Source organism: Nelumbo lutea, chromosome 2, assembly GCF_056320005.1.
Source record: "Nelumbo lutea isolate HS-2025 chromosome 2, American lotus-T2T, whole genome shotgun sequence".
NCBI lineage: Eukaryota > Viridiplantae > Streptophyta > Magnoliopsida > Proteales > Nelumbonaceae > Nelumbo > Nelumbo lutea.
This window is the reverse complement of record NC_142685.1, coordinates 49,555,236-49,583,138: the sequence shown is the minus strand read 5'-3', so window position 1 is coordinate 49,583,138 and position 27,903 is coordinate 49,555,236. Positions and strand designations below refer to the sequence as shown.

The 27,903-nt window shown below is 38.8% G+C and overlaps 1 protein-coding gene across 4 annotated transcripts; it reads right to left on the bottom strand.

Annotated features, from left to right (window-relative positions):
• Positions 1-14: 14 nt before the first annotated feature.
• Positions 15-27,903, bottom strand: LOC148870543 (Radical SAM superfamily protein). 4 transcript variants are annotated; one of them, XM_088968270.1, is made up of 11 exons: positions 27,055-27,830; positions 26,895-26,970; positions 26,634-26,731; positions 23,220-23,321; positions 22,993-23,079; positions 22,772-22,888; positions 8,725-8,828; positions 8,381-8,520; positions 8,138-8,274; positions 547-752; positions 15-437 (listed from the first exon to the last, which is right to left on the bottom strand). In XM_088968270.1, the coding sequence occupies exons 1-10, from the start codon at positions 27,241-27,243 to the stop codon at positions 579-581; spliced, it is 1,224 nt and encodes a 407-aa protein (XP_088824396.1). In that variant the 5' UTR covers positions 27,244-27,830; the 3' UTR covers positions 15-437; positions 547-578. The 4 variants fall into 4 exon arrangements, with proteins under 4 accessions (XP_088824396.1, XP_088824395.1, XP_088824398.1 ...); XM_088968269.1 differs by having other exon boundaries at positions 15-752; positions 27,055-27,903; XM_088968272.1 differs by lacking the exon at positions 547-752.

The window sequence follows — 27,903 nt, the reverse complement described above, 5'->3', positions numbered from 1 at the left end:
TAATACAGAAAAACTTGCAGCCAATCAACTGATATTATTAGAAAAGGTGACCAATTAGGTGGTATTTATCAAATTCATGGATTGCTTTGATTGGCCAAAGCTCTTCCGGTATCAGAATTTTTTCCTTTCGGACAAGCTTCATCCCGTACTATGGTTCAAAGTATTGACACGCGCATTGGGCGAAATTTAACAAGAGCCAAGCAAAGAGAATAAATCAGCTTTAAAGCTTTTTGTTGTGTTGCTTATACACACCCACGTCGTGAGTGGAATTCTTGGAAAAGGAAGATGCCAACTCAATCCACCAGGTAGGGTATTTTCTTGGTCCAGTCAGTCCTTCACCTCCGAGACCAACCGCTCAATAATTCACGTCAGCCCCATTCTCATCATTTCTTCAAGTTACTTGAGACTCTAGATGTAAATTGCAACCTCCTTCCATGCTTGAGATCATTATGAACAGCAGAAGGGCCATCAGCAAATCCCATTTTCTCTTGATTCTTATTATACACATTAGCAGGGAAAATAAGACACCAGACATGGCTAGCATACCAAGTTTGAAATGATCTGGGATCCTTGTGGCATCAGCCAATAGGGGCAACCAATTGGGTTTCTGAATTACCGGATGATGCAAACAGAGGATTCCTCTGGAACTCATTTCTGAGCTGTCCACAAGCTGCATTTGCATCAAGCCCACGTGTCTGCCGGATGCTTACAGTTATTTTACGAGACTCTAGGGCAGTTGCAAATGCTAACATCTGTAAAGAACCAGAAACAACGGTCTATCAGTGTAGTTCTTTATTGTTGATGAACCATAGCTGTCAAGGTGTCTAGGGGATTCTGGGCGACACCGGGCACCTAGTCACCTAGGTGATAAGAATTTTATACTAAAAAGAACTTTTGGCTATTTCCCTAATTTTATATACCAGCATGCATACTAATTGGTTTTTTTTATCAGTAACAGAATTTCATTGGAATTAATTAGGAGGTATTACAATCAAACAGAGGGAGGTAAGCTGTCTTAACTCCCCCACAAGTAAAAACAGAAGTAGAAAGAAGCCCAAAACAATGCCCTATACACCCCTTGCTTAACTAGCCCGTCAGCAAAGGCATTTGCAGTATCCTTTGCCAGCCATTTAAATTTTTTCCTCTCGTTGTTGTATTTCCACAAACCAGGCTTGTCTTCCTTTAACCGACTTACTACTATCTCCGAATCCCCTTCAAGAATCAGTCTCCTAATATCCAGTTCTCTTGCTCTTTGGATCCCTTCTAGGGCTGCTGATATCTCAACCCTGAGAGAATCACCCTCTCCAATTGGACCAGAGAAAAGGGTTGTAGTATTTCCTTCCTCATTTCTTAAAACCCCTCCAATTCCTGATTGTCCTGGATTCCCAATGCTGCTGCCATCAAAGTTTTAACTTTATATACCCAGCAGAAGGGGGATCCAAGAAGGACTAGTGACCCTCTTGATCAGGACTGAATTTGCTATTTCTTTCCAATTTCTCAATAAAACATCCACAGAAAAGTTTGAAAACAAATCCATGGACTTCGGCCAGTGCACTACCCTTAAGTGGATCATCTCCATTAAGTTCTCAGCTTCCCCCTTCTTTTCCGAGAAGATTCTGGAGTTTCTTTCTTCCCACAAAGGCCAACATACAGCAGCCCTGATACTACTCCACATGATCCTACCCCTCTTTGAAGGCCTACTGAAAAAAGAGGGGGAAAATAAACTTTGCACATTCGAAGGGGGGATCCAACTACACCCAAAGATAGACAAAGCCCAAGCCCAAATAGTTGTTGCATAATGACAAGACACTAATAAGTGGTACCCAGTCTCTCCATCAGCTTTGCAAAGAACACACCTGTGCGGGGAAAGACAAGTCATGGGTCTTTTCTTTGAAGAAGATCACAAGTGTTTATTCTTTCCAGAAAGGTTTCCCAGCAAAAACTCCCAACCCAAGGTGGAATAGGCTTGCACCCAATTTCTTTAACAGGGAAAGGCATCCCAAGGGAAGTAGGATGCTGAGAAAGGGACTAAAAGAATGAAGCAAAAGAGAAAGAGCCCATGGGGGGGGGGGGGGAGGTCCATATTCTGCAGTCTTCCTTTTGGGGGTTCAGAAACACATTTTCAAAGATTGCCAAGAGGGACATAGTATCTTCTAAGTCAATGTCCCTAACAGCCCTTCTCAAATTCAAAATCCACCCAAAACCAGAGGAAGCATCAGAAGGGACTAGAAAGGAAGAAATAGGCTCATTCTTAAGGTTAGAGAGCATACAATAATGGAAATTTGCTTGACAAAGGAGAATCCCCTACCCAAGTCTGTTCCCAGAATTTAATAAGGTTACCTGAATTCAATTCATACCTGGTCCATTGAGAGAAAACTAGGAGATTATGGATTGCTTTCCAAGGAGAAGTGCTTGTGGCCCTTGCCAAGATTCCCGGATCCTAGCCATTATTCTCTAGCCCATGAATGCTAACCACTATCTTTGCCCACAGTTTATCCATTTCTAATGGAAATCTCCATAACCACTTCCCCAATAATGCCATATTCCTTTTCTTAATATTCCCAATCCCCAGCCCTCATTGCCTCTTGCTTCTAGTCACCACTTCCAACCTACCCTGTGGTCCTTCTTTTCCTCCCCTAGCTCCCATAGGAAGTCCCTCATCAATTTCTCCAGCTTATTAGAAACCTGTGTGGAGATCTTGAAAACTGATAGGAAATAAACAGGTAAATTAGTTAGGATTGACCTAATCAATATTATACATCCCCCCATAGATGATTTTTTCTTCCAAAAGGCAAGCCTTTTATCAAAACTTCAAACTTCGAATCCAGCTTATATTAATTGAAAAATGATCAATTCTCTTTATTGAAAATATTAAATTTCCTCTAAAAAAGTGACAAATAATCATATCTAAAAGATAAAAAAAATCTTTTACATATATGATCTTCATTATTTTCAAAAGTAATACTACTATTACAAGCAATGTTTAATAATGCAGAGCCGTGATGTGAGGCGTTCCACTACCTAGAGGCATGAGGCATAGTTCAAAATGTAAGAGGCGTAAGCCTCCTTAAGAGGAGGGGGGTCAAGAGGAAGGGGGGATCTCATTTTTTCTTTATTTTTAATAAAAATCTTTTGTATTAAGAAGAATAAAGGTGCATATCACTAGTTGAAAGGGGGGGGGTGGTCTTGTCCAAGTGGAGGCAAGCAAAGCGAACCGAGGTGTACGCCTCAGAAGTATTGGTGCCTCTAGCATATGCCTCAGGGTGTTTTGAGAGCACCTCGCCTAGAGGTACGCCTCCCATGCCTTTTAAAACACTGATAATAAGTATTTAACAGAGCAATTTCATAGCAATTAGTAACTAATGAAGGTTATTAGTTTTATATGATAAAAATTCAAGGTAGAAAGTAAAATAGAAAAAAAAGGATGTAGTTGCAATTTTATTTAATTGAAAAGAGAGAGACTTATATTACTTCTTTCTTTCTTTCTTTTTCTCTCCTCAAAAACTTTTGATCTTTTAAATTTCAATGATAAAACATTAAAACAAAGTAAAAATGATATATGATATATAATAGAATGTATTTTACAGACATATTAATAAGATGCATCAATATAAGTGATATTATAATAAGACCCCAGCTTTATCATTTTTGTCACCTAGGCGGGCACTAGTTGCCTAGATGGGCACCTAGTCGCCATAACTCAAGGCAATTAGGCGAGATGAGGATACATGGGAATTGGAACCATGTTCTCTCATTCTTTTGCATGCTAAAGAGAAACTTCCATAGAACAAAACTAGAGAACAGGTATGGGACCATGTGCCAAGCAATGGATGCTAATCAGAAACAGGTAGAGAACTAAGGTTCTTTGAAATGGGAAACTTAAAAGAAGAGACAATGGGTTTCTCAATGAAACCTCAGAAATGTAAAAGATACTTGACAATTCTGAATCCCAAAAACAAATTCCTATCCTCCCCTTTCCACCAAAGACAGAAAAAGGATACCCATTATGTCAGAGGGAGTTGTTTAGTAGTTAATTATGATATACTTGGCATTGAAAAACAAATAGTTAATTATGATATACTTGGAAGTAGAGGGTAACTCAAAGCTGATCATTTCTTGGACCAGAAATAAACAGCTTATGCCATGGACTTTTAGGCATGAGTTTAGGAGAGCATCACAAAAGAGCTAAACACTACTTTCAATTGGGCAAGGACAGCAAATGGGATGGCTGATACTCTAGCAAAAATTTGTTGGGGATTGGAATTGATTCTTATGGGTGGCCAGACCTTTTTCTTGTATTAATCAGTTTCATCATATAATAAATTCTAAATTTCTTGCTGATAAAAACAAAACAAAACAAAACAAAAAAATAGGGGGCAAATGATCCTTAGGAATATAACCAAAGTCTACAAATAATTGAAATATAATATGAGAATAGATAATCCATACCTAGGCATGTTACAAGCAGCGTTGCATGGACAAGGGCATGGGAATTGGAATCCATGTGTCTAAGAGTCCGACTCAACAAAATGAGAACTTGGACTCGTGGATGCATTTATGGAAAAGTACATACTATTAAAATAATTCACATTTTTTGAATTCTAACATAATATACCTTTACAAAATGTTGCCTTTATTGTTGTTTGTTTGTAGCCATGTGTTGTACTTGCACTCTTACCTGATACAAAATTTGTACTTTTTTGTCTAGTTTGCACTCACTTGCAGTGTAAATTTTACATCACATAAACTGATGCAAAATTTGCACCACCTTCCTCCCTCCTCAATTCTTTCTCATATAAAGTGGGGACCACATCATATCTTTTCCTACCTCCCTCCCAAACAAATAGCTCTCCTCCTACCCTCACTCCATACTAGGGGTGCAAATGGATCGAATCATGATCCGATCCAATCCAAGATTTGATCCTATTTGGTCGAATTCAGATCACCCCCTAACTGATCTGCTATATATTTATTTATATAAATATGACTAGGACACTGGGACTTTGGCAAGGTTTGTTGGTGCCTCTCCTTAGAAATCTATACATGCCATTCTTCCTTCCTTTTTGGAACACATCAGGTATGACCTCTGAATTAGGTAAAGTTTTGGGAGCACATTTGGGTGCGTGACATAACTTTAAAAGACCAATTCCCTTCCTTGTTTTCACTCTCCCGGTTTAAGGACAAGGTTGTGTCCAATTTTCTAGTTCCTTCTCCGTCTATTTTTGGGTTTGATTGGGATTTGGGGCTTAGAAGAGGCTTAAGGGATGTAGAGGTTGAAAATGTCATGAGTGTATTTCAAATCTTAGACCAGGTGGTGTTGGATCCCTTTGAGAGGGATAAGAGACAATGGACCCTAACTCCCTCTGAAACCTTCTCTTATGCCTCTTTTTTCAAGTCCCTACTGCCTTCATCCAGTCCATTTGCACAAAACTTTCTAGTTAAGGATGTTTGGGGTGAGCCGATTCCTCCGAGGATTGGAACCTTTTATTGGGAATCCTTCCTCGGAAGATGTAATACTTGTCACATACTCCAAAGAAAAGGCCTTTTTGGTGCTTGTCTCCGAATTGGTGCATTCTTTGCAAGGCTAATGGTGAAAGCTCCTACCACTTATTAGTTCCTTGCCCCTTTGCTACTGATCTTTGGGAATGGTTTTTTTTCCTCTTTTGGTTGCAGGTGGACCCCACGGCCAAACATTCAAAGTTTGTTTAGCCCCTCATTCTTTGGTTGGCCAAACAAAAGGGGAAGGATAATATGGAGATGTATGAGGGCTGTTGTTTGTTAGACTCTTTGGGAGGAAAGGAACACCAGAGTTTTCTCTGAAGTTGAAAGAAGTAAAGAATGCCTTATTGAAGTAGTAACAGTGAGGGTGGTACATTGGCTGAAATCCTTGGACCTGTTTGTTGATATTTCTACGGATATGTTGCTGAATAGCTGGCTGGAGGTGGCAAATTCTACTCCTACCCGCTCTTTAGTTTGTCCGTGTGGTCACCACCAAGAAGTGGACTTATAAAGCTAAATTTTTAAGGAAGTAGTGAGGGAAATCCAGGTTCATCAGGTGTAGGAGGGGTTTTAGAGATGAGGATGGGAAGGTGCTCACTTTGTATTCAGGTCCCATTGGGTTTGGAGACTCTCAAAGCTGAGGTCTATGCAATACTGGAGGGTATAAGGAAGTCTAAGGAACTGAATATACAAAAGTTAGTCATTGTCTCATTGAAGGGGACTCAAAGCTGGTCTTTAGTTGGTTACAAGAAGGTAGTGAATTTTGGAAATATGCTAATGAGAAGAGGAACATTAATTGGCTAACTAGAGGATTGGAAATCAAGTTTCAGTGGATCAAGAGAACAGCAAATGCATTTGCTGATGCTTTGGCAAAGCAGGGGGTGGGAAGGAATCAAGTGTTTTTGGCTGTTCTGTAACTTTTTCTTTTTTGTATCTTCCTGGAGAGAGTTAAGCCTGTTTATCTCTCTTTGGAGTGCTGTAACTAAATTATTTTAATCTAATGAATTTCAGTTATTGATAAAAAAAATAATACATATATATGTTATTTATCTATTTACAAATATATTATTTATATTGTATTTTTGTAAATTTGTTATATTATTTATTTTTTTATAAAAATCATGTATATATATGATGAAAATAATTAAAAAAATACTTGTATTTTTGTTTTTCTTTATTTAACTTGGTATATTTTATTTTTTTTCTGTTAATAATTTAATATTTTTTAAAGAAAACAAATGGGATTGGATCATATCCGAATATCTGACTTCCCAATTGGATTCAAATTCAGATTCATATCTATCAGATCCAATCGAATCTTCAGGTCGGGTCTGATCTACAATTAACAGCATTGGATCGGATTCAGATATACCCTGATTCGAATCTGATCTGATCCATTTGCATCCCTACTCCATATACAGTGTGAACCACTTCATTTCACTTCTCACAGTCACAAACAAATAAGATAAAGTCAAATCTGAAGCAAAAGAAAACCAGAATTTACATTCAACTTATTTGTAATCCCACACATTTAGACCAGTGCAATTGAAATTTGCACTGCAAACAAAGTGACCTTTGAATAAAAAAATGGATTCATCTTCTAGATTAGAAGTTCATTTATGTCAAACAAGCTAGGGGATAAAAAAGTAAAAAATGCTATGTAAAAATACCCTCAAGAATCCATGCGGTATCTGACTTGGCTGTGTGTCCCAACACTGGTTACAGGTCAAGTTGACACGAAAAATGTAAAATCTTCAGGACTTCAAAAATGATAAAATTTTTTAAGTTAGACTAAGACTAGGATTACCATTATAGGAACAACTATCATCAAGGAAATGTTCATAGAATTCTGTCATAAAGAAAATAAATTAAAGCACCTCAGAATATAAAAACACCTAATAGTAATAACAACCAATGCTGACAACAACAACAAAAAAACAATGATGATGACAATAATTGTATTAAACATACCTGCATGTTACCCTCCCATAAAAAAAAAACAAAAAAAAAAAAACAAAAAAACAAAAAAGTTAAAGAAAAAAAGGAAAGAAAATCATAAAGTAGGTCAATTGGAGAGGTCTGAGTTAATTTAGTTCATCCATAATGGCTGCTTCCTTTTATTTGGTTGACTGTAAGAATACTTACTCCAGTTATCTTCACAAATATTGCCGTGCAGCAATATTTAATTACACAATCAATCTTGCATTAAGCAACACGAGACATGGAATAGGTTCTGCACTGTCATTTGGTGTTACCTTGGTACATGCATGGTTAAACAAGTTTTCAGGTGTGGACTTCTCATATAATGTGTACTTTTTCATGATATCTTGTTTATGACTTCCAAGTGCCCAGCTTTTTCGCTGATTTAACTTGGCACATCAGTGGAATGCTACAATCATTGTGCCAAGGCACAATGTCCAAGCATCAGAAATGCTAGATCTTTTAGTTTCAAATTGTCCTAGTAACACTGCTGGCATCTTACATCATACTGCTCATTGTTAAAGAGATCAAGATCAATCTAAAAGATCTACTAGGCTAACAACAAAACAAAAAAAAAAAAAAAGGATCAGGGGCCACAAGATTTGGGAGCAACAAAATGCAAGAACACAAATTTTCATGGTAAAGAGAATGAATATACCGCTTTCTTGTATGGACGCCGGTACTCTGAGCCTTCTATTGGATTGAATGGTATCAGGTTCACATGATAACCACGTCCCCATGCATGGAGTAGTTCTGCTAGTTCAACAGCATGCTCTACCCCATCATTAACTCCAGCTGCCAATGATAACATTAGTAAATGTATGTTTATTAAATCATATTGATGTTGATGACCTCATATAAAAAAAGAAGATAACCTTTCCCAGTCAGAGATTTAATGTACCTAAAAGTGTATATTCAAATGATACCCTGCGACCAGTTTCTAGGAAGTAATCCTTGCAGTCCTTCATAAGTGCATGCAATGGATAGGATTTTGCACTTGGCACAATTGTTTCCCGAAGTTTCTGGTTTGGAGCATGCAAGCTAGTTTCCAAAATAAATAAACAATAAAGCTTATGAAGTAAGAAATGTGAATAAGATATTAGCTAGTGAAAAGAAAATAATGCAAAAACATTGCCTTTGGGTTTACTATCTCTGCTTAGTGCATGACCAGTGGTTTCCAGCATGTGTGTAAGACATGGATATGCCACAATATTGGTTGAAATATTCTTACCGGAAACATCATACCTGACAGCTAATGTAGACTGTAGTTTATGTGATGCCAATTTTTTAATTGTGTTTGGAACCCCCACAGTTGAAATTGTAATCATTCTTTGCCCAATTTGCACATCCTTCAATCAAAAGGAAAAAATGCTAATAGAGATTAATCCAGAATCCAAATACACATAACCACACTTGCCACAAGAGCCTAAAATAAAGAAAGAAAATCAAGTAACCATGTTTCAGATAAGCTGTATCCAAAATAGGTTCAACAGATTCCACATTGGATGTTCAGAATTATTTAGCAGAAAGAAGACTAGTTTCAAGGCTGCTGTCAAGAAATTCTAAGCAGTGCATTGTCTCAGTAGTCTACTACTTTTTCCTCTGTAATGTGGCCCAACTTTCTAATCAACCTGTAACCCAATTCTTGGGTTCTAGATGGTGGATTTTGGAAAAAGCATCAGAATCTCAATAATCTAGATTTAAAGAATTCTAGGATCTAGAAGTCTAAAATCCAACCAGACTTTTTTTGCTTGGTAGTTTTCAATGGTTGTATGCATTCCAACCAAGCTTTGGGATGTTATCAAATGGCCCCTTAACCATGTTGTTGGCACTAGAGTTAACTTTCTAGGCACTCACAGAAATCAATTATTTCTCCCAGATACCAACACAAGCTTTTCTGGCATTTTGAGTCAATACTACATGGATTAACTGAAGTTCATCACAACCAACCAACCACAACCAAGGGGACACCTTTCACCACTAGGTTCTCAGAGCCAATAACATTCATAAACCAAGTCCCTGACTAAGATGGATCTTCACTATAATAGTATTTCCAACACCTATAGGCCCTAAGAAACAAGAATAAGAACTGTTAAAGTTGTTAAATGATACTTATGTCCCAATAAATAGCCATCAAAGTTGAGCACGACAGCATTGAAGGTGGGTTGAGGGGGTACAATGAACTTCCACAAGAAAAGGAGAATTTTATTGGACATCTGGGAAAAACATAGAGAGCAGATTAAATTGATAAGTTTCAAAGCATGCATATTCTTTGATGCACATTATAGGTGCTTACCTTTAACAGAGAAAGGATTAGCTGAACGGCTTAGCTGCTCAGCAGGCTGTGGGACCAATAATAACACTCCACATCAATCATAAAATGCATGGGGCCCACAATCATTCAATCTCTTAGTGTGGGTCCAATGTATTTTATCACTGGTGTGGAGGGCTATCATTGGTCCCACAGCCTGCCTCACAGAAAGTTTTCGGCTAATCTGAATTCTCCCTTTAACACTACTAGCAATTATCATGCCAATCCAAGGTCCTACAGCATAAAACACCCTCCGCAAACACATATAGAAAGATACAAATAATCTTTACATGCTGATGTAAATGTGGGAAAAGGAAAAGAGACCATGGAAGAAGAAATCAAGTTAACTGATGTAGGATATATAAGGGGGTCCTACAAATTTCTGATCTGTTGACAGGCCGAGTAGGGTGAAGGAAGATAATTTGAGTGATTAATGATGAAGAATGGAGACAGAGAAACAAGTGGAAAGCTGGCTATCCAGCAAAGAATGAATAGCAGATTAAGAAGAAAGAGATTAGCTCTTGCTGCTGCTGCTGCTGCTGCTTTTAGAGTAGACAGCAAGAGATGGTTCAATCATAAAATGAAATAAGCAAGAGAGATTTTTTTTTTTTTTTGATAAGAAGTGAAGTATCAATTCATTCAAGAGAAAAGTACAACCAGAGGCTGTACAAAGGAGATACAAGAATAGATTCAAACCACAAAACCATTGACAGATACAAACAGACTTTCAAAATTAAACGGAGAGCTACAAAAAGAACTGTCAACTTTAAACTCAGTCGATGACCAAGAACAGAGCTTCCCCACAATCTTCTTCCACACTTCCATCTTCTTTACAGCTTTTGTTTTGAAATATCCTTGAATTTCTTTCTTGCCAGATCACCCATAGGACTGCACCTGGAATCAGATGCCATAAACATTTCCCTTTCTTTCTTAGGCCTTGTAAATTCCAGTTGTTGACAAAAGTAGCCAAAGATTTTGGGCAGCAACTTCTGATTGCAAAAATTCTGAGAATCCTCACCCAGATTTTGTGAGTGAAGCCACAGTGAAGTGATGGGTGATCACCAGACTCCTCACCATTGTTGCACAAGACACACCTTTTAGAGTCAATCACCACACCCCTATTAACCAGATTGTCTCTTGTGGAAATCTTATTTAAATAAGCAGTCCAGAAGAAAAAAGATATCTTCGATGGGCTGTGTTTGCACCAGATTAGATGGGCTGTGTTTGGTATAGAAAGATGGGTTGTGTTTTCACCGAGAATTGACCTTTGCTCTCTGCTAACCAGACCCTTTTGTCTGTTGCATTTACATCAATTTGGTTGTTGTACAACCTTTGAAAAAGCTGTTAGACAGTGTATGTCCTTAGCTCCAATCAGAATGATGTACCTTATGACATTTAATGTAAATGAATAAAGTACATATTTGATTCATGTTTTTGTGGTATGTTTCTGTGTAATACCCTTAAACTGACACTGATGTGCCGCCAAGTTGGTTGGGATAGCTTGTCTCAGCTGCCAGGGTGAGACCTGAGGTACATGTAGTGTGGGTTTTCTTGAAACCCTGAACCGGACCAGAATTCCAGTATTGCCCTGGACCTTGGAGATTGATGGGCAAAACTGGAATGTTACACTTGACCCCTAGACTCGATTATGATACTGCACTAGGTGTCGGATTGGGCTATCTTTGATATGCCAATCAGTGAGATCCTTAGAGGGGGTCAAAACCTGGGTATGTTGGGATAGTCCGAGAATTCATCTGAGTGGGTGATCATAGTGACAGGATCAGCCCCTTTGTCGGACAAAGTGAACGATCGGGGATGCACTCTCTTTGATGGAAACCAAAACTACCGGCAGTTGATTTCAACCGTTGAAATTTGTTTTGCAAAATATATTTATATAGAGATATACATATATATTATGGTTTCAAAATGTTTGCAAAAGGTTTTAATTACCGGGATCCATGTGAGTAGAGAGTGCAACACTGTTCCTTGCAACCAAGGGAGAGGTCCTCTCTTGTCGGGCAGTGTTTGACCATTATGGGCTGAGAGGTTAAGTGTAAGACCATTGAGGGTAATACCTGATGGGCTAATCTTGCATATGCCCACAGTCCTTGGGTTTTTATAAGGTGGCTTGACCTAGAGACCATTTAGTGTAAATGTTGGGCCCATTAAGAGCCCATGGTGATGGACTCAGGGGTTCACTGTCTCCTACAGTGAATTCGGCCAGGCCTTGTAACAGAGGATGGGCTAAACCCAATGTGGCTGATGTGTAGATCAATGTTTGGGTCCCACGCCATACAAGGATACCCAACTGGGCAGCAGTTTGGAGGATAAGTGAGCACATGGACTTAATGGGCCTAAAGCCCAATTCGAACTAGTTTAATATGATTAATTAAAGAGGAGCGGTTCTGGGATTTAGATCAATAGATAGGATAAGGGATTGTCCCTATCCACTCAGAGAGTCCAGATCCAAATAGAGATTTGGATCAGGAAACTCCTAATCAGATTAGGAGGGCTAATCTTTATCTACGGATAAGATAAGGGATTATCCTTATCTCTTAAAGAGAGTCCAGATCCAAATACAAGACTTGGATTAGGAAACTCCTAATGGGATTAGGAGAAGCTCTCTTTAAGGCTATAAATAGAGGAGAAGGGCGAACCCCAGTTCATCCATCAAATTATAGATTCAAGAGAGAAGACAACACCAGTTGGATTGGCGCCATCTTCTGCTCTTGCCTTCTCCTACTGTTGCCGCCATAGCCATTTCGATCTTCACCTGTAGGAGCGATCAAGAAAGGTTCTTGATATTAGTTTTTGGAGAAAAACTGATATGAAGTCGTGCTCACTCGCCCTCCATCAGATTCTTGGTGAAGAATTAGGTTCTTGCTGAAGGACCACTCTATTGATTCTGGTCCACCCTACACTATGCCATCTTCAGTGGGAGCAGTCTTTGGAGATCTCCTTGGGCGTGAACACCTTCGTTAGGAGTTACTACTACTCTGTATCAGGTATATCCCTCTCCTACCTTTTTGGTTTCAGATCTGGTCTGGTTTAGGGTTCAAGATTGATCATTGAAAATGCAGTTTTCTAAAATAGGGAATGTGATTCCCAGATGGGAGAGAAAAATTTTTGAAATTTCACCCAACCTACCTGCAGGGTTCAGCTATCCATATGATGGATCTCTCATCCCTTCAGCCTACCTAATGGTTCAATCTCCCAATCATTCAAAGCCCTTCTGAAAGTAGGGTTCCAGATAATCATCCCATTTTGGAACTGAACATAATCTGCCACTTTAGCTTCCTTGTTTGATGCAATTGCAAATAGCTCTAGGAAATCATCCATTAGCCTATTGTTTCCACACCAAACATCCATCCAGAAATTGAATCTATTACCTCTCCCCACAACAAACTTGATTTCCCTGCTAAAAGCATTGTAACATTTTTCAATTTCCTTCCAAACCGAGCAACCATATGACTGATTGGCACCTCCAGGAACCCAACCTTCATTCCTTGAACCATATTTTTCTTCAATTACTCTCTTCCACAAGAAATTTCCTTGTTGACCATACCTCCAAGACCACTTTCCAGGTAAAGCTAAATTCATTTCCCGAATTTTTCTTATTCTCCGTCCTCCAATCTTTTTTTTTTTTTTTTGTTTACAAACCTTCTCCCAATTTACTAAATGAATCTTCTTGTTGTCCTTCCACCCCTTCTACAGGAACTCTCTTAACTTCCACTCAATCTTATTTGCAACTCCAGCTGGAACTGGATACAGTGACAGCAAGAAAACAGTGTAGAGAACACTGATGTGGGCCCCACAGATGTGGGCCCACTCTGTCCGTAGGGTAGAATGTATCTAGTCATAGCTGATGGTCAATCTGTTATTCTGTTATTCTAGTTGTTATTTACTTTTCAGTTTTATATTGTTATGTGTAATGATGTAAACACCAAGGGCAAATGTGTCCTTTCATGTAACTAGCATAACATATAAATATTAAATTGAAGTGGCGGCGGCATAATATTGAGATTCTGTTCTTCTCATCAAAGCCTGTGTTCTACTGCTCTCTCACTATTCTTTCTCCTCTTTCTTCACTTTCTCTTCTCTTCGAACCTGAAGTTTCTTAGTGATCAAGATTGATAGCAGTCTTGAAAACCTACATGGTATCAGAGCCAAGTTAGGGTTTCTCATGTGAGTCTAATACCAGCCGACCACATGAGAATCTCCTAGGACTAGAAGCTGAAAAGGAGGAGTTCGCAGACTAATTCTTGGAGATCGCCAGAAATGCTAGCAGTTATTGGAAGCTTGTTTGGGTTGCAGAGTGTTGGTGGTCAGGAAGGATCAGAAAAGACAAGGGTTCGGGTAACCTTAGAAGGCAACGAACATTTTTTCCTTGTAAGTTATTTATTTTCTAAGAGAAGTTCTATCAGAGAAGATAGGTTGGACCTATCTGGAGAGGGAGGCCAAACCATTCTAGGGTTTTACAGCAAACCCTACCGTTGGGCCGAACTGTCTCAACTTTGTTTCTCTCTGCTCTAGGGTTTGAAAGTGATCTTGCGGCAAGCCCTAGTGTTAGATTGAACCTTGTGATCTACCTAGAGTTGCCCTCAAGTTTATTGTTAGCATTGATCAGATTCTAGGGTTTCTTATTAACCCTACTGCAAGTCTATCTATACAGTACTGATTGGATTGTGCAACTGAATTGTTCACTTTAAGGATTGATTAAAACCCTAACTCTGCCAAGCATATCAGACCTACTTCTAAGCTGTTTTTCAGTGTCTTTTTTGGGTTTTTGAACTCTCTTAAGGGGTTAGAGCTCCAACGAAAACTACTGTTGTGTTGGCTAGTTGGTTTTAGATCAGAATTATCCCAGTTTTGTGCACATACACTGTGAATACAGATCAGGCCTATATTGTTTTTTGATTGTGATTGGTAGCCCAAGTGCTGTTTTGAGACTTGACAGAAATGGAGTTTAAAAATCAGGCAGAAGGCAGCCTTGGGAATATCAGTTATGGTAGTGTTTCTGAGATGGGTGGTCAGATTACAACCGTAAAGTTTGATGGATCAAACTATTTGGAATGGGCCCAATCAGCCATGATGGCTATTGGTGGAAGAGGTAAATTAGGGTACCTCTTGGGAGATATGAAAGAACCTCCCAAGGGAGACCCGACATATACCAAGTGGATCCAAGAAAACTACTTAGTTATGACATGGTTGTGTAATTCTATACAGCCTCATATTAGTCGGAATTACTTATGGGCAAAGACAGCTAAAGAGATATGGGATGTTATGAAAGGAACTTATTCTCAACCCCTTAATGTTGCCAGAGCATATGAATTGAAATGTGAAGTGAAAAATCTTAAACAAGGAGAGAGACCGGTTTCGGTATATTTCTCTACCTTGCAGTCCCTGTGGCGTGAGATTGATCACTTAGAGACTCTTGAGTGGGAGAGTCCCAAAGATGCATAGATATATAGAAAGCAGGTTGAGACAAACCGGGTATTTGAGTTTCTGGCAGGCCTAAATTCAGAGTATGATATTGTGCGACAACAGATTTTGACTAGAGACAGTGTGACTCTCTCTCAGGCATACTCATTCGTACACAGTGAAGAGACCAGAAAGAAAGTTATGATGCAACCTCAGCCCCCCACACCAGCCTTTGTAGCGGTCACACCCAAATCAGGGGGTGATTCAGAGAAGGACAGGAGGAAGGAAGACAAGAAGGATGTGGTATGTGAACATTGTAAGAAGCCCAAACATACAAAAGAAACATGTTGGAAGCTGCATCCTCACTTGGTTCCTGCGAAGTTGAGAAGCAAGAAGGGCACTGCTCATGTAGCCGTGAACACTGATTCAGCATCCTCATCTGGCACAAAAGGAACATCTTTAGAGACCTTAGTTGCAGTTCGGGCTGCCCTAATACAGTTAAAAAAGGAAGTTGGAAATTCAGCTCAGCCACCGCAGTCACCATCAGCCCCTGCCACATCTGCCTCAGCTCCAAGTACTATTGAACCTTGTTGGGTAATAGATTCAGGTGCATCTGATCACATGACTAGCTTGCCTTCTCTGTTTACCACTTACCATTTGTCTTCTGGTAGGGATAAAGTATCTAGTGCCGATGGCTCCCTGGTTCCTATTTATGGGAAGGGTGACATCAAGTTATCAGATACTATCTCCCTGTCATCTGTCTTGCATGTTCCTAAGCTTGATACTAACCTTCTTTCAGTCAGTAGTATTACCTAGTATATGAACTGCTCAGTAACCTTCTTCCCTGACCGATGTGTTTTTCAGGACTTGGAGACGAAGAAGGTGATTGGGACTGGCCGTGAGACGAATGGGATCTATCTGCTCGGGGAGAGGTTCCGTCAGGAAGAGTCAGTAGAGAAGATGTCTTTTGTTTCTCAAAGTGTGAGTCCAGTTATGCTTTGGCATAACCGATTAGGTCATTTGTCCTTTCGGTCTCTAAAGAGTCTGTTTCCAGCTTTATTTGAGTCCATCGAGTTGTCTCTGTGAAAATTGTGAGTTTGCCAAGCATTGTAGAAAGCCTTATTTATTAAGTAATAAAAGGAGTGATAATTTTTTTGATATTGTGCATACTGACGTTTGGGGGCCTTATCACATCCCTTCCATGGGTGGGTACAGATATTTCTTGTTATTTGTTGATGACCATACCCGTTTTTCTTGGGTTTATCTCATGCATTCACGAGATGAGGTACCTGCCCTGACCCAAAACTTTCACCAAATGATCCTAACCCAATTTGATGCCAAGATCAAAGTTCTCAGATCTGATAACGCAAAGGAATACTTTGCTAAATCATTGACATCTTATCTTCTTCATCATGGGGTTATCCACCAGAGCTCTTGCCCTCGTACACCTCAGCAGAATGAAGTTGCCGAAAGGAAGAATAGGCACATCTTGGAAGTGGCTAGAAGTCTCATGTTTACTTCCAATGTTCCTATTCGCTCCTGGGGTGATGCTATCCTCATGGCGGTATATCTTGTTAATCAGGTTCCTTCCAGGGTCCTTGATATGAGATCTCCTTTTTCCCTTCTACACCCACGTGAGGACTTGTTTTCTATTCCCCTTAAAACATTCGGTTGTACTTGCTTTGTTCAGCTTCTCGGACCCCATCACTCCAAGTTCGAACCCAAAGCCTCCAAATGCATCTTCCTTGGTTATGCACAAACTCAAAAGGGTTATTGCTGCTATGATCCTGTCTCAAGGAGGAAGTTTGTCTCCATGGATGTCACCTTCTTTGAGGAGACACCCTATTATCCTCGAGTTTCTCCTCAGGGGGAATCACAGGTGGTGTAGGCAGGTTGACCCCGATCATCAGCAGTCCAGGCCAGCTCCAATCTCATCTGCAGCTCCAGATCCAGGTATTACAGTCCCAGGGCCCACAGAGACTTCCTCTATTGTTGCCATTTCACTTCCTACAGATGACCTTGACCTTCCGATTGCTGTTCGTAAAGGGAAACGACATTGTACCACATCTACAGCCCACTGTATTTCCCATTTTTTATCCTATGATCGCCTATCTCCTACCTACAGGTCCTACCTTAGTTCCATTTCCAATGTCCCTATTCCAAGAACAGTGCAAGAAGCCCTATCCGTCTCGGAATGGAAAGATGCAATGCAAGTTGAGATGGATGCCCTATTGAAAAATAACACCTGGAAGGTAGTTGATCTGCCCAAAGGAAAGAAACTAGTTGGATGCAGATGGGTATTTACGGTGAAGCATAATGCAAATGGATCCATTGAGAGGTATAAAATCGGTTAGTTGCAAGAGGGTTTACACAGACTTATGGCATAGATTACTTAGAGACCTTTGCCCCAATAGCCAAGATGACCACTATTCGAGTCCTATTATCCCTTGTAGCAAGTCACACTTGGCCTTTATACCAAATGGACGTGAAAAATGCTTTTCTGAATGGAGATCTGCAGGAAGAGGTTTATATGCATTTGCCTCCTGGATTCTATGATACAGAAACATGTAAGAAGGTCTGTCGGCTCAACAAGGCTTTGTATGGTTTGAAATAGTCACATAGGGCTTGGTTCGATAGATTCAGATTAGCCCTTGTGAAGTTTGGTTATGTACAGGCCCAGTCAAATCATACTCTATTCATCAAGAGGGTGGAGTCCTCCTTGACACTGCTGGCAGTATATGTTGATGATATTGTGGTCACAGGGAATGATAGCCATGAGATTGAGTCCCTTAAACAACTCCATCAAGAATTTGAGGTGAAAGACCTTGGTGTACTCCGGTATTTTTTGGGTATTGAGGTTGCTAGATCCAAACAGGGGATCTTTATCTCTCAGAGGAAATATGTCTTAGGCTTGTTGGCAGAAACTGAAAAGTTAAGTGTCAAGCCTGCAGATACACCAATTGAACAGAATCACAGGATTAGTGCAGAGAGTGGGGAGCTTCTTAAAGACAAAGTTATGTTCTAGCGATTGGTAGGAAAGCTCCTATATCTCCGCCTCACTCGGCCAGATATCACTTATGCTGTTAGTGTTGTTAGATAGTACATGCATTCTCCTAGAACCACACATCTTCTTGCGGCAGAAAGAATCTTAGCCTACTTGAAGAGATGCCCGAGTAGGGGTATACTGTTCAAGAACAACAACCACATGAAGGTGGAGGTCTATATGGATGCTGATTGGGCTGAGAGTGTTGATGACAGAAGGTCTACCTCAGGATATTGTGCCCTTGTGGGAGGAAATCTTGTCTCCTGGAGAAGTAAGAAACAAAGTGTTGTCTCCCGGTCTAGTGCTGAAGCAGAATACAGGTCCATGGCCAACGGAGTGGCTGAAATCCTATGGCTAAGATCTCTACTTGAGGAGTTGGGTATTGAGTATGAGAAGCCCCTGATGTTGTATTGTGATAATCAAGTAGCCATTAATATAGCACATAATCCAATGCAGCATGACAAAACCAAACACATTGAAGTTGACCGTTGTTTTGTACGAGAGAGGGTCTCATCTCAAGAAGTATGCCTCCCTTACATCACATCCAGTATGCAACTAGCAGACATCCTCACTAAAGCCGTATCAAGAAAGAAGCTAGAAGCGGATCTATCCAAGTTGGGAATGATGAACATTTACTCCCAACTTGAGGGGGAGTGTAGAGAACACTGATGTGGGCCCCATAGCTGTGGTCCCACTCTGTCCGTAGGGTAGAATGTATCTAGTCACAGCTGATGGTCAATCTGTTATTCTGTTATTCTAGTTGTTATTTACTTTTCAGTTTTATATTATTATGTGTTATGATGTAAACACCAAGGGAAGATGTGTCCTTTCATGTAACTAGCATAACATATAAATATTAAATTGAAGTGGCAGCGACAGAATATTGAGATTCTGTTCTTCTCCTCAAAGCCTGTGTTCTACTGCTCTCTCACTACTCTTTCTCCTCTTTCTTCTTCACTTTCTCTTCTCTTCGAACCTGAAATTTCTTAGTGACCAAGACTGATAGCAGTCTTGAAAACCTACAAACAGGAAGGGAAGAAAGGACACTCTTGATTAGAGTGAGCTTACCTCCCTTTGATAGATACCTTGATTTCCAACCAGCCAGCCTCTTATCAATCCGCTCCAAAATGGGATCCCAGATAGACTTGGAATTGCATTTAGACCCTAAAGGTATTCCCAAATACTTCAAGGAGAGCTTACCTACTGTAAAGCCCCAAGAGTCAACCCAAGACTGCAGCTCTTGAACCCTCCCCACTACCACCAGTTCACTTCTGTGAACATTCAAATGCAAGCCTGAGACCACTTCAAACCACCACAGAATGGCCATTAGGTAATCAATTTGCTCCTTGGAAGCATTACAGAAAAAAATCGAGTCGTCTGCAAACTGCAGTAGAGGAATCTCCAACCTGTTTTCTCCTACACTGAAACCTTCCAAGAAACCCCCATTCACTGCCTTCCAAGTTAATTTCCCTAAAACTTCCATCACACATAGAAATAGCAAAGGAGATAAAGGGTCTCCCAGCCTTAAAACCCCTTGAGCTCCTAAAATGACCACATGCCCTCCCATTAACCAAGCCAGAAAAGGATGGAGTGCTGGTGCACACTTTCATCCAATTCCTCCACCCAAGGATTAAAGTATCGGAATCGAGTATCGTATCGGATAACTTGGATACGGATACGCTTTGGAAACGCATGGATACAGACGAAAAATATGATATGCTAGAGAAACACATAAAAATTTCATAATACATTAACAATATTAAATTTAAGGTCAAATAACCATAAATAATGTATAAATACATAGAAAGTATATATTTTAATGCTGTATATGAAAAAAATATATTACAATTAATATAATATAATGCATAGATATCATACAATTTTATTGATAATGTATTAATCAAGAGCCCAAAATGCAAAACATATTTTCCTATTATATTTTAATTATTATATCAATTATTTTCGATTTTACTATTTTTACTTTTTTACATTAACAAAGAGGTCAACCAAATATTAAATTCTCTATGTAAATTAAAATATCCATTAATAATTTATAAAATGTATAATCTCAACTTAAAGTATATCAAATCTATTAAAATTTCTAAGATACATATCATATGCATTCATAATTTTTAATTTTTAAAATGATTGTTCCATTATTGTATTTTTACTCCTATAATTTTCTAATTAAAAATCTTTTTTTGGTATATATGTAGATTAGTAGATTTTATAGATTCAGTTTAAGATTATATTCTTGAATATTTTGTAAACAATGTTTTTATTTTCTAAATAATAAATATGATTTTATGTAATGTAAATATATATATATATATATATATATATATAATATATTCTCGTATTAATATTATATATATATATATGATTTTATAGATTCATGTGCAAATTTATAAATTTTAAGTACTAAAATAATTATTCTCATATTAATATTATATTATTATTATTTTTTTGAGATTCAAATAATATTTTGATATAAATGTGGATTTGATATATTATTTATTTCTATTATTTTATAAAATAATGATTTCAAGTATTACTTTTTTTAATTTTTAGTTGGAGTTAACAGTAATATGTATTATTTATTTGAATTGCATTTGAGTAATAAAGAAATAAAATTTGTACTCATTTAGTCATAAACACAAAAGATGGAATGGTGTAGTGGCTTAAAGGCGCGGGTGTTAAGCTTTCCCTTAGCTCTTGACACGGATTCAAATCCTTGCAACTCTCTTTTTCAGTAGAAGAGTATGCGCATGCGATACGGACGTTAAGTGTATCGCTCTATATCTGTCTGTATCGATATGTATCAGCCGATACAGTGCAATCCGGACCGATACACACCCATATCAGCCCGATACGTACAACTGGTAGGATACATCTCCAGTCATAGCGTATCCCGTGCCTGACACTAACGATACCAATACAATACGCCTCGTATCGGAGTATCGTATCAATATTTCAATCCTTGCCTCCACCTGGAACTGAAGTTCATTCTCCTGAAAATGCAGTCCCAAAAATCCCAATTCACATGGTCGTATGCTTTTTCAAGATTCATCTTGCATAGCAGTCCTGCTCTACCACTTCTAAACCGGGAATCAATCAGCTCATTTGCAATTAGAACACCAGTCACCATTTGTCTCCCCTCAACAAATGCACCTTGGAATTCAGAACTAATAAGCCCCATGACAGGTTTCATTCTTTTAGCTAGAACTTTTGAGAGAATTTTGTAAATGCTACCAACAAGACTGATCGGCTTGAAATCCTTTAATTCTTCAGCACCATGCTTTTTCAGGATTAGAGATATAAAAGTCGAATTAAGGCTTCTTTCAAGAGTAGCTGAAGCATGGAATTCTGAAAAAACAGCCATAAGGTCTTCTTTCAAACACCTTTTAAAAAATTTTGATAGTAAAACCATCAGGTCTCGGTGCCTTATTACCACCTTCCATCTCTTTAATTGCTTCCCATACCTCCTGCTCTGCAAATTCCCTCTCCATGTTCCTCATCTGCTCTTCAGGTAAGCTGTTAAAATTCAGTCCATCTACCTCAACATAAGAATTCAGATCTCCCTTAATAGACTTCAAACTAACTAGGAAACTGACCCAAAATAACTTCTAATTTCATCAAAATTTCAAGCAAAGGAAAACCTGTATGTAACCCATAATAGGCAAAACAGAACTCCAATATAGACCCAAAAAGTAGAGACTCAAATCCCATCACAGCTTGAGACCCTACCACTAAAATGAACATAAAAAGGGCCATTACCCATGCTGGTACCAGCTATCTAGGGTCTTGGGAGGGGTGGGCTGGGTACAGATCAATCCATGACATCTATTTTTCACAAAGTGACTGCTTTCAGATTTGAATCCATCTTCTCAAACTTGTCAACTTGAGATTTTACCATTAGACCAAGAAATGGCCCCTACCGAAAATGGGCATCTCTCTCTCAAAACATGTCGGTTTACAATATGTTGGTCTTGTTCAATAGATGACCCAATTGCCTATGTAATGACACCAAAATCATGCAAAACAAACATGTTTTGACTTCTGAAAACTAGGCTTAAAGAAAAGTGACGTGATAACAACCACAACTCTTCAAAAGTCCAAAAACTCTAAGAAAGACAGACAAATAATTGTAACCCCTCCAAATAATTTACCTTATTTATCTATCAAAATAATGATTATCCTTGTTAGTAAGTCACTAACAAACTCTTCAAAAAGAAAAAAAAAATGACCAATAACCAAAAAAATTATGAAAATGCCTATGGTGTATGAAATAGGAATAAAAAAACTTGATTTTTTGTTCCATGGTTTTTTTGTACAAATTCTTCCAAGGATTCTTTCTTTTTTCTGACATCTACATAACATGTGTATGTCTAAGATGAACAATAAGAATATATCTTATTCCTATTCCATAGAGCAGGCTTAGCAATTCCTCTTTATCTTACATATTCCATGAAAGAGATTCATCCAATCATATGATGTATAAAAGAGCAAAGATAGACCTTATTCAAGCATCGATGTGCTTCTAAAACTGCTTTCAGATTCAACATTGGTTCACCCATTCCCATAAACACAACATTTGTCACCCTATGCTTGAAGAGCTCCTCTATAGCCAACACCTATATAAATAAAAATGGAAATGCAAAATACCATGATTACTAAACCAGTTCATCTGGAAACGGCTTCTGAAAATAATTGTAGAACAGATTTTAAGCCCAATTACCTGCTCAACAATTTCATGCCGCTGAAGGTTCCTTGAAAATCCTCCCTTGCCAGTAGCACAAAATGAGCAACGTAATGGGCAGCCTACCTAGATATTTTAAGTCAACATAAAGAAGTTAGTGTAAAAACAAACAAAATGATATAAACATAAAACGAAACTGCTTCTAAACTAGAAAATTTGATCTCTGTAAAAACCATTTGCCATTTTCTTCATTGAGTAGTTCATACCTGTGATGAGACACATGCAGTGAGGCGGTAAGAACCTTTATTGTCTTCAACCGGTATCCCAACTGTCTCAACCAATCTATTGTCCTCCAGTTTTATTAATATCTACAAATGTCAAAGATGGCTAGAAATAAGAAATAAATAAAATTCATGACCATAAGACCAAAAAGTTCTCCTAACATGAGGACTGCCAAATTTCCTTCAAATGAATATGGATTTCAGAGGGGTATGTGTGTATGCATGTGTATATGTGTGGTGTGGAATTCTGGATGGGTGAATTGGTGCATTTGTGAGGGTTGAGAAATAGTTTGACATACACAGAAGGGGGAGGGGGGATACCTTCAATTTTTCTAACTAATCCTAGACTTATTAACCTTGATTTGATTATTTAAAAAAGATATGCAGGAATCCCCACCATTTCACTATGGATCCATTTGGTTGCACATAGAATGAAGGAAAGCAAATGATTTCCCAGAAATGCCTTTACTTTTATGAATAACAAGAAAATTGTATTAATGAGAATTAAAGAGTACATCAGATAGGAATGATGCTATATGGCTCATTACAAAGCCCCTTCTATATGGCCCATTACCACTTGAACCTCTTTATCTCATTCCTATAGATACATAGCACAGTATTATTTGTCAACAACCAGATTATTACAACTTTCGAGTCTCCCTTAATTACAAGTTTCTCCACCCCCAATTACATTGCCTTTTGAACCCCAAAAACTGCAGCCATTAACTCTGCCCTTGTTGAATTCCCTTCACCTATTGGCCCTGAAAGTATTGCACGTAATTTATCCATTTTCATCCCTTAACACCCCTCCTATTCATGATGGTCCCATATTGCCACCCTTTCCTTTCCTCCCAAATGTGAAATCTGAAAATCAGAAATGGTATTTTCTGTTGATTGGGTACACGTGAAATGGCAATGAAAAGCAAAAACTTTCCAAAGAGTAGTAGTTATAGGAAAAATGGTGTTCCTTTTTTTTTTTTTGATAGGAAATGGTAACTTTCATTAGAGAATTGAAAAGATTACAGGCTTACCACCCACAAAATGGATGGAAAAAGAAAATCAAAAAATTACAAACAGGCCCAAAACAAAGCCGCCCTAGTAACTCCTTGCTTAGCTAAAGTGTCAGCCATTCCATTTGCTGACCTTCTTACCCATTTAAAATGCACCCCAATCTCCCTTGCTAAGCTAACAATCTCTCTTAGAGGCTGTCTAAGAGACGACACTCCCAGGTTTCCAGCTTGCATCCACCCCATTGTTTCACCAGTTTCAAACCTTTAAGGCCATTACTTCTGCCCTTAATGAATTTCCCACCCCAATTGGGCCCGAGTAAAGGGCCAAGACTTTTCCTTCCTCGTTTCTGTACACACCCCCAACTCCTGATTGACCTGGATTACACAAGGAGCTTCCATCAAAGTTTAGCTTCACCCTGAACTGAGGCGGTGGTACCCAACATTCTTGTACCATAGGGGAGGAAAGCAAGGATACAGCTATAGCACTCCAATTTCTAATTAAGTCAGCGGAGGATAGTGTTCCTTCTATTTTTCCACAAGTCTCAGCGATTCAGGTTTATTTTCCAAGTTAAATCAAACATCCAAAAAAGTAGGAAAATGATCCATTTTCCTATTGAATATAATTTCCAAGGAAATTATTTCTTTTCCTTCATACTATTTGCAAACAAATGCAACCTATGTGTAACTTATAAGCTGTAAATTCTTATATATTCAATAAAGTCCTAGATATCACTCATTATATAACATTCCTAATTTCCTATACAATGAGAATATAGTTTATTAGAGACCACTTTTGTCCATACTATCTTCATGATTTATATGATACACTAGATTTTTAGTTTTACAAGTCATATGGATGATGCAGATAAAGGAGCATCTAAAAACAACATTTAATTCAGAATTAAAAAAGATGGAAAAAGGAAACACCAACCTTTATTTTTACTCATTACCATCATCATACAAGCCTTATAATAACCTTTATCTTTATTAATTCATAAAATTCTATATTAGATTATAAATCATCATATACTTAAAACAGTGTTTAAATTTGCATGTGACACTACATTTTGAAGCATACACTGAGGTTGAGGCATGAGAAAGCCTTAAGAGTCACAGTACAAAGTATATGGCACATGCCCCACAGTCAAGAAAGTAGGTCTCAGAGATTCATAGTTTCATAGAGTGACAGAAATAGGATCCTTACCACAAGACAAGCATGAATGCACACATGGAATCATTAGAGCTACCCTTTTTTTCTTTTTTCTTTTTTTTTGAGAAAAGGTAACACAAAAGTTTTATTAGAAAAGAATCAGGATAATACCTGGCTGAGCAAACCCACTACCAACCCCCACCTAGGAAAGGACAACAACTTATAACTCCCACAGACTCTTGGAGTTCAGATGCAGAAGGGCACTCTGAAACTTGAATTCACTGACAAAAGAAACCCAAGACACAAGCTTACCCATAGCCAAATTAATTAACTCATCCACCTCTTTACTTTTTTTTACAGATCTGTTTCCTATTTCTCTCAGCCCAAACAGTCCCCAACAGGGCAGCAGGGATAGATTTTTTTTTTTTTTTTTGATTGATAGAAGGGATAGACTTCTAAACACACTTCCCCTTCCTACTCAGGTTCCAGCACCACAAGATCTCCTTAACTGAATTTGGCATGACCTAACAACAAATCCCTGCAGATTTAATGAAGTGCCACCAGATTTGAGAAGAAACCGAACAGTGAAGCACAGATGATCAACAGTTTCCATCACTTGCCCACACAAGCTGCAGTTCAGATCCTGGATGCTAGAGACTTCACAGAGAAAAGACCATCCATTCCCACTCCACCTCCACCTCCATTCTTCTTCCTGGCTAATATCAACAGCCAACCTTTAGCAGATGAAGCAGACCCGACACCCAATCTAATTCCCAATCTTGGAAATTCCTTCTAAAGCTCGGGGCCTAGACTACATTACCCCCTAGGAAAGCCATCTTACCAAGCAAACCTACACTCAACCTTGCAACTTTTGCCTCAATGGTTGACTCTACAACCCAATAACTCTACATCCAATATTCCAACAACTATGGAACGTAGTTACAGTCTACGTTTGCTCCTCTTTCAAGCATTCAGACCAAAGTGCATAACAGACTCCTTCGTACTTGGTTTGGTAAAATAGCTATACCAATTGCCAAATTAATGATAACGTCACCGGAATTATATTCCATCAACTACCCATGAGCTCTTTAATAATGGACAAGCTACAGATAACATCTTCTAATAATAACTGCCTCAATTAGTTTGTTATTGGTTAGTTAACCATACTAATGGAAACTGACAAAACAAAATGCAAGTAATAATGCATAAAAAAACAAATAAATAGACTTAACATCCCACCTTAATAGTGTCATCAGCCGCGGCAACGGCACGATGAATGGGCGATCTCCCAACCCTCCATCCAGCTTCCTGAAGATCACTCCTAAAGGCCTGAGGCACTGTTAACCATAATTGGGTCACAAATAACAATTACTGAGATTCCAATAATAAGGAAATCCGAAGAAACAAAAACGCAAACATTACGGGGGTTTGATTTACTTAAACAGAAGAGTATAAAGGAAAGAGGGAAGGACAAAAAGAAAGAAAGAAAAAGCAACTCACGGTGACTGAAATCCTGAATTTCTTTGGCCTTAGTCTTGTAAAGAAGATGATGAAGTTGCTTTCCTCGATAGCTTTGCTGGTGATTAATTCAAATTTCAAAGATGAGTTTCAAAATATACAGAGATATATATAAACTGGTGACATTACCCTTCCGTTTTACCTGGCCAAAGTCTCTAGCGACCTGCTGAAGCTCTTGCTCGGACATGCCAAGGAGGATGCGAGAATCCAGCTGAGACTGAGAAACGCGGGGCGGAGATGGGAGGGAAACTGTACGCAAAGGGATGGAAATGGAACGAGAACGAACTGCTCGCGCGAGGGGAGCGGAGCACACGTTATGCAGCAGCGCCATTGAAGTGGCGACCACTACTACTGCCTGCCGCCCTCTTAGTTTTCAGAGGTTCTCAGAGCGAAACCAATTTCTACCGTTTACCGGGAAATATCTCCAACTCTCACAGCCTCGCGTCTCATTATATTTGCGCCTAAAAAATCGAAGAAGATAATTATAAACGGCCACCCTATATCCAGGGACCGGGACTCCTATTTTCCGACAGTCGACGAAGGCTATCACTTTAAGTAGCGGGGATTCGTACAATGTACGAGTCCGAAATGAGAATATTCCCTTTTCTCTTATTTGTTTTGAAGGAAATAGATGAATGGGACGAGAAAAATGATATTAGATCTCAAAATCGTAGAAAGAGGGTCACACCAAAACAAGTGGAAAAACTCGAGAAACCAGCCATCTACTACCTCCCCTTCCCCATTCGAACCCAACCCTCCCTCTCTCCTTTCTTCTTCTCTTTTTTCTTCTTCCGTATTTTGTTTTTCACCCAAAAAAAAAGCATTGTTCACCGTCTTCTTGACAATGAACATAGGTAATACTAGTGGTGATGACCAGGATCATTTACCCTATAGTACTCTCTATTCTTCCATTTTCTCTATTTCCCCCTTCCTTCACATCTTCGCTTTCTACCAGCAAACTACTGTTTGTCTTCCTCTTGCCATCATTCCT